The sequence below is a fragment of the Montipora capricornis genome, chromosome 6, assembly GCF_036669925.1.
Source record: "Montipora capricornis isolate CH-2021 chromosome 6, ASM3666992v2, whole genome shotgun sequence".
Classification (NCBI taxonomy): Eukaryota; Metazoa; Cnidaria; class Anthozoa; order Scleractinia; family Acroporidae; genus Montipora; species Montipora capricornis.
The window spans coordinates 56,349,878-56,363,881 of record NC_090888.1 but is presented as its reverse complement, the minus strand read 5'-3'; the positions used below and the strand labels follow the sequence as shown (position 1 = coordinate 56,363,881).

Genomic DNA, 14,004 nt, shown 5'->3' with positions numbered 1-14,004 from the left:
TCCATTTTCCCAGCCAGGTGATCTGGTGTATCCCAAAAGGCAGCACGCGCATCACTGTGAGGAGGTTGAATGATGGTGGCCACTACCCTCACGATGTTTGCTGTCGGGAATTGTTTTATTCTTCACTAATACCGTGACTTGAACTCATAATGTTGTTGTTAATATGGGAAATGTTGATTTGGACGGTTGGAAAACATCCTTCGACGGCAAATCTGTTCCGATTTGGATGGAAGCTTCGTGCAACAAGTTGCATGATCGTATGAAAATCACTTCGTGTTTTACTTTTGCTTTTGATGTGTGTAATTTTTATACAGTATTAAAGATACTGTTTTCCATCAATGTTTCTTGTTTGTGTTTGTTTATTTGTTAAAGACTCCCTAATGCCTTTGGTTTTTAAAAGAGAACATTCCGCATTCAAAGAGTTTTCTTGTAGTATTGTTGGTTCATTTGGCATTAGTCTCAAATCTTATAGCCGGGCACATGTGCCCTACTAATCGGGGAGACAAAAGGAAAGAAAACAAAAATACCATAAATCTAATCTAATTCACAATTCAATGCCAAGAAATATAAATGTATGTACACATATATAATTTAGAAAAAATTATAATCAAGTATGTAAAGTTAAGTTTTCTAATTTTGTTCTCAAAAACACTAACAGAAGGTTCCGATCTTATTCTTGAATTAAGTTTGGACCACAAATGAGGTCCGAAGTATCTAAGGCTGTTCTTACCGTACTTCACTATGTTAAAACTGTTTATTGAAAAATCAGTATTTCTAAGATTATATTTATGATTAGGGCAAGTAAATAAGTCTACGACGGTTTTGAGTTAGCAACTTGTTTTTAATCTTGTACATAAATACTGCGATGTTTTGTAATCTTCTGTTATATATGGTGGTTAACTTGTAATTAGCTCTCCTTAATAGTAGTTCCTCATAAGGTGATTTATAGTCACAGTATACAGCTCTCAGTCCACTTTTGTTAACAAGTTCAAGTTTGTTTTTAATACTTAACTTGTTCTTATCACAAGACATTTTGAGAAACAAGTGGGGAAGAACAATTGATTGCATTCTCAGTAAGGACGAAACTTTTGATAAACTTAATGACCCACGTCAAGAATTGCTAGAAAAGATTGGACTGACTTTTAATGAATTGGGAGAGGTAGTTGTTGGCTATGTTGACATTGAGAAATACTTAACACTATTTATTAGTCAGTCAGGAGTGCAGAGTGCAATTACAGCACCAAACAGCAGCATTATCATTATGGATTACACTGATGGTTTCCCATGGTTGAAATGGTCACATCATTTCACTGGGGAGATAAGTGTCAGGGTGAAGATAATTGAGCCATACAATTTACTAAGCACAGTATTAACAGTTTCTCTTTGGTTGGGGAATGATGACAATGACACTGTCAAAGAATGTGCTGGGGCAGTTCATGAACTAAGTGGAAAAGCCCCTAGCAAAGAAAAACACAGGAAGTTTGCTAAACAAAATCTGGGAAACACTGGTTGTAAAAATATCTGTGGAACACCCCTCTCTGAGTAATACCCTGGAACTTCCGACCTTGGGTTTCGATCTGCAGAGACACAGTGTCTGCGGATTGCAAAAATTGCATCAGGTTTGTTAGCTCCAAAATGATTAATTAATTGAACCTTTCTTTCAAAAAAGGTCATCAAACTTATGAGTATGTACACTTGAGTTCTTTTAAAGAAATGTTCACTACTATGTCCAAACAAGCCACAAATCAAATGTATTTATAATGATATTCATGAGTGTTCCTGTTACTTTGCATTTAAGAAAATGTCATCAGGATTTAAAAAGATCCTCAATTAAGCATTACAAAACCAAAAAATCTATACAAATAAATTTTATATTCAGCATACTCATAATTAAGTATGAATTAATGAATGGTGTAATTAACAGGTTCCATAAAAGGATAACATACCTCAAATAAATTATTATTGAAAGTAGAACTGTAATTGATTTTTTTTTTCTCACAATTCATGTGCATTAGTTTTTGTTGTAGCTGTTTTTGGTAGTGATCAACTATTTCTGGTAGCCCTCAAAAAAGGATTGGCCAAGTCTGTATTAACGCCTTGAGGAGAAAACAGTCTAGTTTGATGAAGTTGGTGTTTTGGCATTTGGAGAGAGAATGCCTTGCATTCATTCTGAAAAAAACAGGTTTTAGAGGAACTCTTCTTGAAATCTTATGTACATTTTGTAAAGGTCTTGATAAAGTATACAGAAACCTCCACACACCTCATGATTTGACAGGCGATGAATATGAAGTTCAGGCACGCATCCACCTTGGCTTCCTGGCACTTCAAATATTACTACTTCCGTTAAACAGATTCTTACTTATGTTGGATACTATGTGGACAAGGCACTTTTGGATGCTCAAATTATTTGTCTTCCCATAACATTACAGAATTTCAAAGATGGCATCATGCAGACTGCTCACAAACAAACAAAAAAATTCATTGTTATTTTCTGGAGGACAAAATGCTCCAATTTTAAAAGAGAAGTATCAAAAACAAGTAATTTGGCAGCAATTTGCAAATGAAGTCCTTGAACTGACATGCAGAGAGAGCACTACCCTGAAGTCTTCATCAACATACATGTAAGCTGAAAGGAAAAGACAGGATGTGAATGAGGGAAAAATGGAACGAAAAAAATGGTACCTACGGTAATTATAATCAATCATAGTAAACATAACACTTTTAATCATCTCTATGTTTTTTCTATCTTTTCTATTTTACAACTGGTAAATCAAAAATACAGTACTAGGGACATTTTCTGAGGGCAAAGTATCTCTGAGTGCACTTTTAAATTGCACTTGACGTGTGAGAATTTGATGTAGCAATGACACAATACAGGGGGTAATTCTCTTTTTGCCAAGAAAAAAATTACTCTTAACACTACATCTGACTGCCCTTTAGAAATTGCGGAAAAATTTCACAAATGAACTGACAGACCATACATCAGACCAAAAAAAAAGACTAATAAACATGACAGTATTTCAATCAAGCAGGTTATGAGTAAAATGTTACAATAACTATTGAACAACAGGTGTGGCACCAAGTTTACCAGCTGGACACTAATCTAATTGAAGAGACAAAAATCAGAGCGTGATCCTTCATTATTTATGAACAATGTGCCAATAAAAACGCACTACGATGGTGATACGACTGAGTGGAGTCCAATTCTGTAATTACACAAGTGATTAACAAAATTGGAACACCGCATAGTGGGAGTACGATTTGTTTAAACATGAGTATGATTACAGACCGACTTGGAGAATGTGAAGTCCTGTTACCAATTAATCATAACCATTACAGTTTCAAAGAAAACAAATGCATTCCATTTCACTGTCTAATGTTACAAATTCGTTCATTTTGGACAATCCCCGGTTTGGTAGGGTAGGTGGTTCTTGCCATGGTTATTGTGCTAAATTCTGTGATTGGTGCTGAGTGCACTTAATATGACTGGCTGATACAACTATATAATTACAGGTGTCCAAATACAGCCAACTGTCTGATTTCACTGTCCGATTACAAGCCTACACAATACATTAATTAGTGAAAAATAAAGCAGTTAATGTACCAATCAAATTTCAGAAAATTGCAAAGGTTATGATTAAGCTTTTTATTTGCCAACTTAGAAAAACATACTACTAGTATCCAGCTCGATCGTGCACTATTATGTTACTTTTAAGTATTGGAATAAAAGTACTCTACGTGGTGAATTTCAAATCGGTGAAATTACAAATGTACTTACTACTTTCAGGGTGAAATAACCGAAGATTCGCCAGGACAAGGCAATGTTCCAATCAAAGTAAACAGACGGGTGAATGAAGTTCAGTATTCCGAGGATATCACGTTGTTAACCGATGAGCTATGGCAGTGTGCACTAAATAATTTCAGCAACACGTCTATTTCTTTAGTAACAAAACAGTCTGCGAGATCATTTCATCAATGCAATTTGCCACAGGCAAGCATAAGTTTTCATTTGCAGTCTGTTCAAGCGTCGTTCGTTTCATGGGAGTGCTCAGATCTTGAAGTGCAAAGTCTTGACAAGTCCCCCGAGCCACTGTTTTTCCATTCAGTCCACCAAAGTTGAAGACAATGAAAGTAAACGACTGTTAATAAATTTTTCACATGTCGTTGGTTTAGAACTAGGCGATGACTCGATAGTAGTGAATGTTTAGTTAGAGCAGCACAGCTGGCTTGCCTGCGTCTTCTGAACACACTTCCTTCAGCAAACAAAGCTGAATACCCCATTAAAATGCAATGGTTTTAAAATTACTCACTACAAAAACATACTGATAAAAAAAACCCTTCCGATAAAGAACTGCCTTATTTACCCTCACGGCGCCATCGTTGCATCCATGGAACACATTTTGAAGGCTAGGCGCGCAAAGAATTCTGTGCGGCATTAAAAATAATTTCTCCTTGAATCTGATTGGTTGATTATTTACGGCCAGATCACCTGGAGAAAACGTGGGTTCCGGTCTTATTACGTATGCTTCAGTTTAACCGGAAACAGAAAAGAGAAAACCGTAAACAGTAGAAATGGCGGGTTGAAAGTGTTCGAGAAACAAGAATTTTAGCCTTACTCACAAAGAAACTGGAGAAATCATCATTGGTTTGCTGTACGTAAGAGCAAGGGAAGATGAAACCTCTGGCGCTTTCGGTAAGTGTATTTTTAGTGTTTCAGCGTACATTCCATCGTTCAAAATGCCATCGTGCCAGCAACACGATCGACAAATTTTTGTGGAAACGACACAAATGTCCTCCTCTACTACGATTTGATGTTTCCGTAATTTCTGAATGGCTTCGACAAGACCTTATTCCACAGATTTCTCCTCAAAGAGACTGATATAATCTTTTCCCACGGTACTTTTGCAACAGCAACAGTAATCAGTAATCTTATTTTAGTTGACTGTATACTCTGTACACTAGGTATTCGCATACCCGTTCGTTTGTAAAACACAATTGATTACCGTAGCTTTCTCTACTTGTTCTCTCTTGTATATACATCTAATCACTGCTCGCCTCGACTAGCTATTGCTAACTGCGAGCAGTACAGATTGAAAAATGTATTATATAATGAAATTCTACAATAAACTTGAACTTGAATCACTTTTTAGCAGCGTGGGAAAATTCCCGTACGGTATAAGACATGATTCAAACCTCGTGCTTTTTTATTTTTGTGATTTACATATTTCTGAGGTAGAAAAAAACAAACAGCACTGAAACTAGTTTTAGATTTTGAATCTCCCTCCAAATTCTGGGGCTTCCGAATTACTTACCAACTTCCTGTCGGACTGCCACTGTTACGCAAGCGGCCAATCAAAAATATAGTTCCGCTGGATATGCGCACTAGAATCTACGGAGCCCGGTAAGTGCCATGGTTATCATTCTTTTTTTTTTGCCAACATTTGTGGCAACTTTTTTGTCGACTTTTTTTTGCCGACTTTTGTGACAACTTTTTTGCCGACTTTTCTATTGACTTTTTCGGCAACATTTTTATGTCGACTTTTTTGTCGAGTTTTGTGTCGAGTTTTTTGTCGACTTTTGTGTCGAGTTTTTTGTCGAGTTTTGTGTCGAGTTTTTTGTCGAGTTTTGTGTCGAGTTTTTTGTCGAGTTTTTTGTCGACTTTTGTGTCGAGTTTTTTGTCGACTTTTATGTCGACTTTTGTGTCGACTTTTTTGTCGAGTTTTGTGTCGAGTTTTTTGTCGACTTTTGTGTCGACTTTTGTGTCGAATTTTTTGTCGAGTTTTTTGTCGACTTTTGTGTCGAGTTTTTTGTCGACTTTTGTGTCGAGTTTTTTGTCGAGTTTTGTGTCGACTTTTTTGTCGAGTTTTGTGTCGACTTTTTTGTCGAGTTTTTTGTCGACTTTTGTGTCGCGTTTTTTGACGAGTTTTGCCCGCGGGCTCATGATTATCTAAAGTGACGATCAAGATGGCGAAAGCAGCCGAAGGTTCTGTTGACCAGGTACGCGTGATTGAAATCGCCTTTTTTCTTTTCATTATACCTTTGCTTTTAGCTGCAAAGACGTCTTTTGAGCTTATTTATCAGCTGATGATATGATATCGTTATGTAGGTTTGTGACTTCCTGAACAAACGAGGACTCGAGGAAGATGTGGTGGCAAAGTTTCGAAGTGAAAAGGTAAGCTTACTTTGTAGTGAAGTCTTCTTTGTATTATCATTTCTTAGAAAGATTCGATTGGTAACGTGTATAGCGTTTAGAAAAGGAAATGTAGAGTCTAGCTGTGCCTTTATTTTAATTTGAATAACATAAATAAAATATGAATATGAATACAATAGACCTTTTCGGCTTGTACATCCCAATACAGATCATGTGATAATACTCAGGAGGCTTGGTCCTTTGTTTTGTTCATTAAAAAGAGTGCAAGCAGGCATATTCATGCTTGCATGCTCTCATTTTAATGAACAAAACAAAACCAAACCTCCTGAGTATTATCACATGATCTGTATTGGGAAAACAAAATGTACAAGCCGAAAAGGTCTATTAAGCTTATATATACCATAAAAGCTCTTGGGAAGCCCCACTTTCAAAAGCAAATTTTTTTAGAAAGCCGGGGGGATTAATTCAAAACAGTGGGCATGTTGTAATTTTTAAATCTGGTAGAAGACTATTTATTTCTCATATAAATTATTTTCACAAAAAAAAAATGTAGTGGATGTACGAACGTAGCTATCTCAAAATAATTGTTTTATGGCTAATTTGCAAAATGCATATCTCCAGAAAATACCTGTACTTCCCCCACAGGGGTTTTTTTGGTTTGAACCCCATTCCTCTGGAAAACCCAGTTTAGGTTCATACTTTCATTTAATAATTTCAACCTTTAAGAGCCCCCCACCCCACCCCCCCTTCTTGAAATTCTAGTGACCCTCCTTGGGGTAGTTATCGGTACTTTCTGGAACCACACAAAAAAAAAAAATTAAATGGTACTTAGTAAAATGGTACATTGCAAACCTAAGAATACCCCACTCAAAGGGGATGTAAACTAATATGTGCCAGAAGTATATTTTAAGTGGTAGATCATAGATAGCTAGTAAAGCAGAAGCACGTATGGGATGAAACATCAGAAACTAACTGGGCATGATGTTGTGGATTGACCCAACCCCTAAGACTGGAAATAGCTCATTTGAGAAGAGAAACTTCAAATCACTGATTTAAATTTGCTTACTTAATCCACAAATCTACTGAACATGACTTTATCTAACATTCACTTTAGTATTTAATGATGTACCCTGTTTTAATTTAATATCTGCTGGTATATATATTTCATACTATTTAAACATCTGGTTTTTGTATCATAGATGGATGTGGAAGCTGTGAGTAATGCAACAGATGATGTGCTTGAGAAACTGGGATTAATGAAAATGGGAGACAGAGTTAGTCTCAGGGCCTTTTGCCAGACAATCTCAGTGGGGGAGAGAGAAGTAAAAAGTTCAGATAATAAGAAAAGGAATCTCCTAGAGGCATTTCTCAGTAGAAAGAAGAAGAGACGACAATCTTCTAAGGAAGTTCCCACTACACATTCAGATACTAAGGTTGCAAAAGAAAAAACGAGGAAAATCCAGTTAGGCTGGCTCCATTACAATGGGAAAACAGGAAAGTTCCAGTCTGTGAGGTTGCTTAAAGGTGGGGGGTCAAGAGAAGTAGACATGCCTGTAGAAGCCAGAAAAGATGAAATCATAGCAAAATGCATAAGGCTCTTTTTCCCAAATGGGTCAAGTAAATGTTTAGGAGAGGCTTCCAAAATGGACTTTGGCCTTGCCAATTTCAAAACAGAAGCCATTGAAGACACAGTACATGTGGATGAATCAGAGATTCCGTTTACATTATTGAATTACGTGGAAGCCCACAAGACATGCAAAATTAGGCTGTACTTGACGTCTAGATGTAAATCATTCCCTGGTAATGAAGTTACCCAGTCAGATAAGAGTACCACTCAGCAACGTGACAGGTCAGAATGTAGCACTGTGAAAGGAGTTCAAAAACAAGGTAACGGCACCTGTAGCAGTGGTGATGAGGAGGATCTTAAACCCATGTTGGTAGTAGAGGATGAAGTAGAGCAGACAGGGCATGTCACATTGATTGGATCATCAGAGCAGCGTGACATCATCAAGGCTGAACAGGACAGTGCTTATTTTGCATCACTTGCAAATGACAGAGCCACTGAGGAGGCAAGAAAGGAAGCCATAGAGAGAGAGATGATGGAATGGCAGAGGAAGAAGTCCCTTCAACAGATGCGTGCTCTTAGAGTTCTAGAAGAACCAAATTCTCCATGTATAAAGGTCCAGGTTCGTCATCCAACCATGGGGTTATTGAGGCGTGGGTTTTCACCATCTGACACCATGATGGCTGTATATGACTGGGTAGGATCCCATGCACCTGACCCAGAGTATTTTGAGCTTCATTCTAGTTCTGTCAAATGCTTACCTCCCAGCATATCAGTTGTCGAGGTTGACAGAGAAACCCTCTATATGGCCGAGTGTGAAGTTCCTCCCTCTATCAATGATGATGCGGATGATGCAACAGTCGAATTCAGAGGGTTTGGCGAACTGCTCAACTGCAGCGCAACCACAGTAGAGAATCTAGGGATTGAGTGTATAGTGGAGCAGCTTCCAGAGAATTTTATGGTCGAAGATTCTTCCAGTGGGGATGATGCCATTGCTGATTGCTGCATTGTGTAAGTTTAAGGGTGGTGCCTACTATTGTTACTGCACATACGTTTTGCGCATCTTGCGATATCTGGATTTTTATGGGTGATGCCTACTAATACAGGGATATTTTTTTGGGCGCTTTAAAACCTTTAACAAGTGATTTTGGTATCCAAAAAGAAAATTGAGGGTAACCATGCATTCTTCAGAGATAGTAAAGCTTCAATTTGGAAAAAAGCACCATACAGTGCATTTTCCTGCTTTTTAGAATAATTGTTGCTTACCGTAGTTATTTATAAAAAATGCGTGGTTACCCCAAATTTTCTTTTTGGATTGTAATAGCCGCTACTAAGATCTGCTTTTCCCGCATAGTGATAAGCCACGCAAAAATACTTCGCTATTAGTAGGCACCGTCCTTAACCTATATAATAATAAAATTTTATTATTATTTAATCCCACCTTCAATGGGGTTGTTTGAATATTAAGTCAATGTACTTTGTGTCCCTTACTGCAACACAAAGTTTGTATGTGATTGTGAGTAAAACGAGTACTTGAAGACTGTTGGATTGCCCTTGAAAAATCCTTCAATGGTCATTGAAAAAATTATGTGAAGTCTGTATGAACCATGCAAGCCAAAACTCTCTTGTGAACGTCTGTTGGAACTTGGTTGCAAAGTGTAGGTACAGAACCACATAATTGTGAACATGATATAATTACAATATTAATTAAAGTGGAATCCAAAGAAACATTTTGAAGTGGGATTCTACATGTATGTATTCTGATAATGTACATTACCTTATATTGCAGAAACAGTCACCAGAATGAAGCAGAGAGGAAGGTAAGCAGTCCATACTTTATTTATGTCGTTAAATGTGTTATGGGATAAAATGGCGAGTAACTGTCAGTGCAGCCAGGTTCTCAGTGTTGTGGATCCCACTGATAATTTATTTACTCTTTTAAGAACACCAGGGAAATTTTGCAAAGCAAGGGCCATGGCCAAGTGATTTATTCATGTCTTAACATTCTTGATCAGTTTACATGTATGATACAGAGTATCGCACATTCAAACCATTAAAACCAAACGTGCCTGATAGAAAGAAAGGCCTCACAGGCCTTATAATTATTTTGTATTCAGGAGCCAAATTATGTATCAAAAATTCCTTGTTCTGTCGTGTTTTTTTCATCAGAAGCTGTCTGTTGGCTCCTACGCTCGTGGACGAAAGTTCAGAGAGATGGTGAACAATGGCATGTTGGAATGCAGAGATCACTTGACAGGTCTACAATCACAGTTTGTTGAGGTGTTCCAGGTAAAGCTGTATATGAATTCTCACTGCATGAACATTGAGCCATACAATATGGAGCATGCAAGTTCATTCCTCGTCACACTCAAGGCTTAAAATGTAGAGTAGAAAATTTTAGTAAGAATGCTATTGATGAATAAGCTTTCTCACCAAACACTGTAAATTCAAAGATATTTCTATGTAAATTATTCTTGAGTTTTCAAGTAACAGGATAAAAGCCATCATCCCAGGGGGAATCCTCAGGTACATTAGTGGTGGGAACGTGCCAATGAGACCATATTGTTAGACCCCAAAAATTCTAAAACAACCCAAACACATCACAATGATTTACATAAAAATGAAAACCCTGGGCAAGCTTTTTGTCAACCAAAAAAAGGTCTCATTAAAACAAAATATTTCACCCAAAAATGTCACCGCAAATTTCCAACCCCAAAAAGTGCTCATACAGAACTCAATTTTTTAACCCCGAAAAGGCCTTCGCACCTCCCTGTCACACTTGTACCTGAGTCCGTTCCCTCCCCCCCTCCCCCCAAAACCAGGGCCTATCACACCAGCTATTACCGGTAAGCATACAACAGAAATTTCAAATGAAATACTTCACTCAGAGTCCTTCGATAGCTTTCTTTTTCCATTTTATAGTCTATTCCTTTTTGTATGTGGGTAATAGGAAAGCGATGAAGATAAAAGAAACAATCATTTTGATGATGAGAATGCTTTGAGAACTCCTTCTGAAGTGCCACAACGTGAGAATGATCAGCACGAATACCTGAATGAGGATGTATCAGTGAATGTTGTAAATGAATCTACAAGCAGCAATATGTGGTAAGCCACGTTTATTTCTTCTAGATCACTTGCAGCCAGATTTATTTGGTTATACTTCAATGACCACAATAATTGTGGCATCTTGAGGCTGGATGGCCTATAAAGGGATGCGAATCTCCATCCAAAAGATAGAAAAACATTCACATGTCTAGTGGTGGCCAAGCAGCCTAGCTACGAGCCCATGCGTACAAATGTCAAAAAGTCAATGTACCTGTCATACTGAAGGTCTAGTCGAGTGGAAAGAATACAATAATGCTGATAATAGTAACGTTAGGAAAGGGAATAGTGACGTCATAGACTGCTGTCCATCATTTCCTCTGTGAAATAAATGGGCGAGTATTGTTGTCAAGTGTTCTAATTTTTTATTCACCACGTCTCATCCCAGTAGCCGAGATAGAAATCTAAATTATTAAAGCGAAGGGGGGTATTCGCATATTTCTGTTTGGCGTTGACATGAATTTTTTCGTTTCAGTATCCTGAGGATAAGAAGAGTCAGGGTATATCGTGATATGATAGAGGCATTCCAAGAAGAGAATATTATGAGTACTACATTAAAAATTGTAATGGTGGACGGAAGGGGAGAAGAAGAGCAAGGAGTTGACGTTGGTGGTGTTTATCGCGATGCTGTTGCCCTATTTTGGCAAGAATTCAACGATTCCTCCACCCTTGGGGAAAGAGAAAGAGTACCAACCCTTAGACACGACTTCCAATCCAGTGAGTGGTCAGCAATTGGAAGGATACTTGCAAAAGGATATTTAGATCTAGGCTATTTTCCTTGTATGCTTAGCCAAGCGTTCATTGTGAGTGTCTTATTCGGAGAGAATTCTGTCCCAGAACAGACTCTCTTGAAGTCGTTTCAGAAATATATTGCCAAGGATGAAGAGGAGATTGTTGCCGAGGCTCTCAAAGGAAATCTAGATGACACTGAGCTAATTGACGTGCTTGACAGGTTTGGCTGTAGGAAAGTCCCCACGCAAGAAAATGCTAAAGATCTCATTCTGGAAGTTGCTCATAAAGAAATGGTACAGAAGCCCCAGTATGTGGCAGATGCTTGGCGAGAGGCCCTGGTGATGCTGAAAAGCAAACTGGAACTGTCTACGATCGAAGGACTCCGTAACATGTACCAGGAACTTGAACCAACTAACAAAAAGGTGTTAAACATGTTACAGGCAACACCAAAGAACAACGCTGAGCGAGCATCACTCGACTACTTGAAACGATTTGTTAGAGGAATGGATCAGGGTCAACTGAAGTCGTTCTTGAGATATGTGACGGGAGCAGATGTCCTGTGTGTCCCATCTATAATTGTCCAGTTTACAACCGTAGATGGATTGGCAAGACGACCCATTGCACACACCTGTGGTGCCTTACTGGAGCTTCCAGCCACTTATGACTCATTTCCAGAATTAAGAGAGGAGTTTAGCAATATTCTTGCCAAGACAAAGTGGCAAAATGATATAATGTGACTGTGGCTGGATCTTGCAGGGTATGGACCTGCTTACTCCGTTCCCCACTTTACTGTAGTGGAGTACTGTTATCTTTCATAAACTGTTCAAAACAGTCGACTCAATCAATACTTTGTTTTATGCCGTTTTTTCACTTTCGGGCAGAATAGTTAGAGGGAAACGCCAATGCATGTCTGCTGGTGTATCTTTCGTTTCATTAACCGAAAGCTTCTGTCGGTAGTTAGTCTGGTTCAAGTTCTTGGTTGTGTTCGTTTGCCGTTTTACTGCGAGCATTCAATTTCTAAGGCTTATAGTTAGGTAAACGGAAAGAGCATGAGCAGTCTTCATGTTTTTGTATAACCCAGTGGCTGACTTATGAAACACAGAATATCGAAAAACTGTTTTATGTGCGATTTCATTGAGATGTAATATATAATATGTAATATAATATATACATTTTCAAACACCGATAAGATAGTTGAAAAAGCGATGCGCAGCAAATCATATTGAGAGTTTGACAATAGTCGGCCATTGGGTTGTGTTTGTAACGCTGAGACCAGGCGACGTTCAGTCCGGGGCTTCATTTGTGAATGTTACAGGCATTCAAATACCGATCTGTGGGATTAATGTCATTTTTATAGGGTCCGGTTCTTTTTCCAAGTAAGTGATCAGATTAAAGTTGAGTTGATTTCAGTTAACTTTAATACAACCTCTGTAAGAGAGTATAGTATTACAGTTTATGGAAGACTCTGAGTCTTTATCTTAGCACAAAGGAGTGCATTTTGAGTTAGCACGGTACAACTACGGAGATACCAATCAAGTTGTGTTAAAGTGTTGAAAAAGGTTCGCTTCTCCTCTCAATAAAGCCGGAGTGTTCAATACCTGTTATGGTGACTTTTCTAATCAATCAATGACTTTTGCTGTGCGAAAGGTTTTAATGGTAAATATTTAGAATATGAGGTTGAGGTCAGAAAGCCAGAGCTTTTTTTTTTGTTTTTTTTTTAATAATTTCTATGAATCAACAGTCCATTTGTTAAAAATAAAATTTGAAAACGGCTAGGACGAAACAACTCTGCAATCAGATGCAATGATAACTTTGAACCCAGTGACAGTAACAACTCTGAAGTCAGTGACAAATGGAAATTATTTTGAACCAATGGAGTGCATAAGAGTGACTTGTAACTCAAAATCTTTTCTTGCTCCTCTTGCTGTAACTCGTCAAGAACTGTTGGGTGGTTCTTCATAGCAAAATAGACCATTTCTGAGTTGCCTTTAGCCTCTGTCAAAACGAGTCTTTGTGCAAAACCAATCGTTTGATAACGTGTGTTAGTTGCTTAACAAATTTCACGAAGACTCCTTTTGAAGTGAAGTAAAAAGGCAACTCGAAAATGACCTATTAGGTTAACTACATGACATAAATGTTTTAAAATAGAAACGTAGTACATGACTAACTAAGAGACAGATGAGTTGATCTGGCATGGATGGTTTGTCGAAATCCTGGCACGTTAGTCCCCTACGCAGACGTCCTTTGGGCTTGTCACGCAATGTTAGGGGGGAGGAAAGATTTCGTGACGAGCCCAAAGGACGTCTGCGTAGGACACCAATGGCACGTCTGTTCAACACAATAAAAATGTTTTTCACGATGACATGACACTTGGACAAGGATCCCGGCTAGCTGGGCATGTAATCGAGTAATTTCCATGTAATCGCGTTCGCCGGGCCAGCGTACCTTACCGGTC

At 38.1% G+C, this 14,004-nt stretch overlaps 2 protein-coding genes and 1 long non-coding RNA gene across 3 annotated transcripts in view; 2 read left to right on the top strand and 1 right to left on the bottom strand.

Moving 5' to 3' along the window:
* Positions 1-525: 525 nt before the first annotated feature.
* LOC138052565 (uncharacterized) lies at positions 526-4,410 on the bottom strand. The gene is made up of 2 exons (XR_011133113.1): positions 3,779-4,410; positions 526-2,626 (listed from the first exon to the last, which is right to left on the bottom strand). It is a non-coding gene; the product is annotated as an uncharacterized lncRNA (long non-coding RNA).
* Positions 4,411-4,547: 137 nt separating this feature from the next.
* The window catches only part of LOC138052561 (solute carrier family 28 member 3-like), a 31,846-nt gene continuing 22,389 nt past the window's right edge, over positions 4,548-14,004 (top strand). The window contains exon 1 of the mRNA XM_068899104.1: positions 4,548-4,693. Coding sequence (XP_068755205.1) covers positions 4,673-4,693 — 21 coding nt within the window. The 5' untranslated portion in view covers positions 4,548-4,672. The remainder of the gene's footprint in view (positions 4,694-14,004) is intronic.
* Positions 5,934-13,030, top strand: LOC138052560 (uncharacterized). Its single transcript, XM_068899102.1, has 7 exons — positions 5,934-5,997; positions 6,107-6,172; positions 7,351-8,726; positions 9,505-9,535; positions 9,885-10,004; positions 10,666-10,820; positions 11,293-13,030. Exons 1-7 carry the CDS (start codon positions 5,965-5,967, stop codon positions 12,284-12,286), a joined length of 2,775 nt encoding a protein of 924 aa, XP_068755203.1. The 5' UTR covers positions 5,934-5,964; the 3' UTR covers positions 12,287-13,030.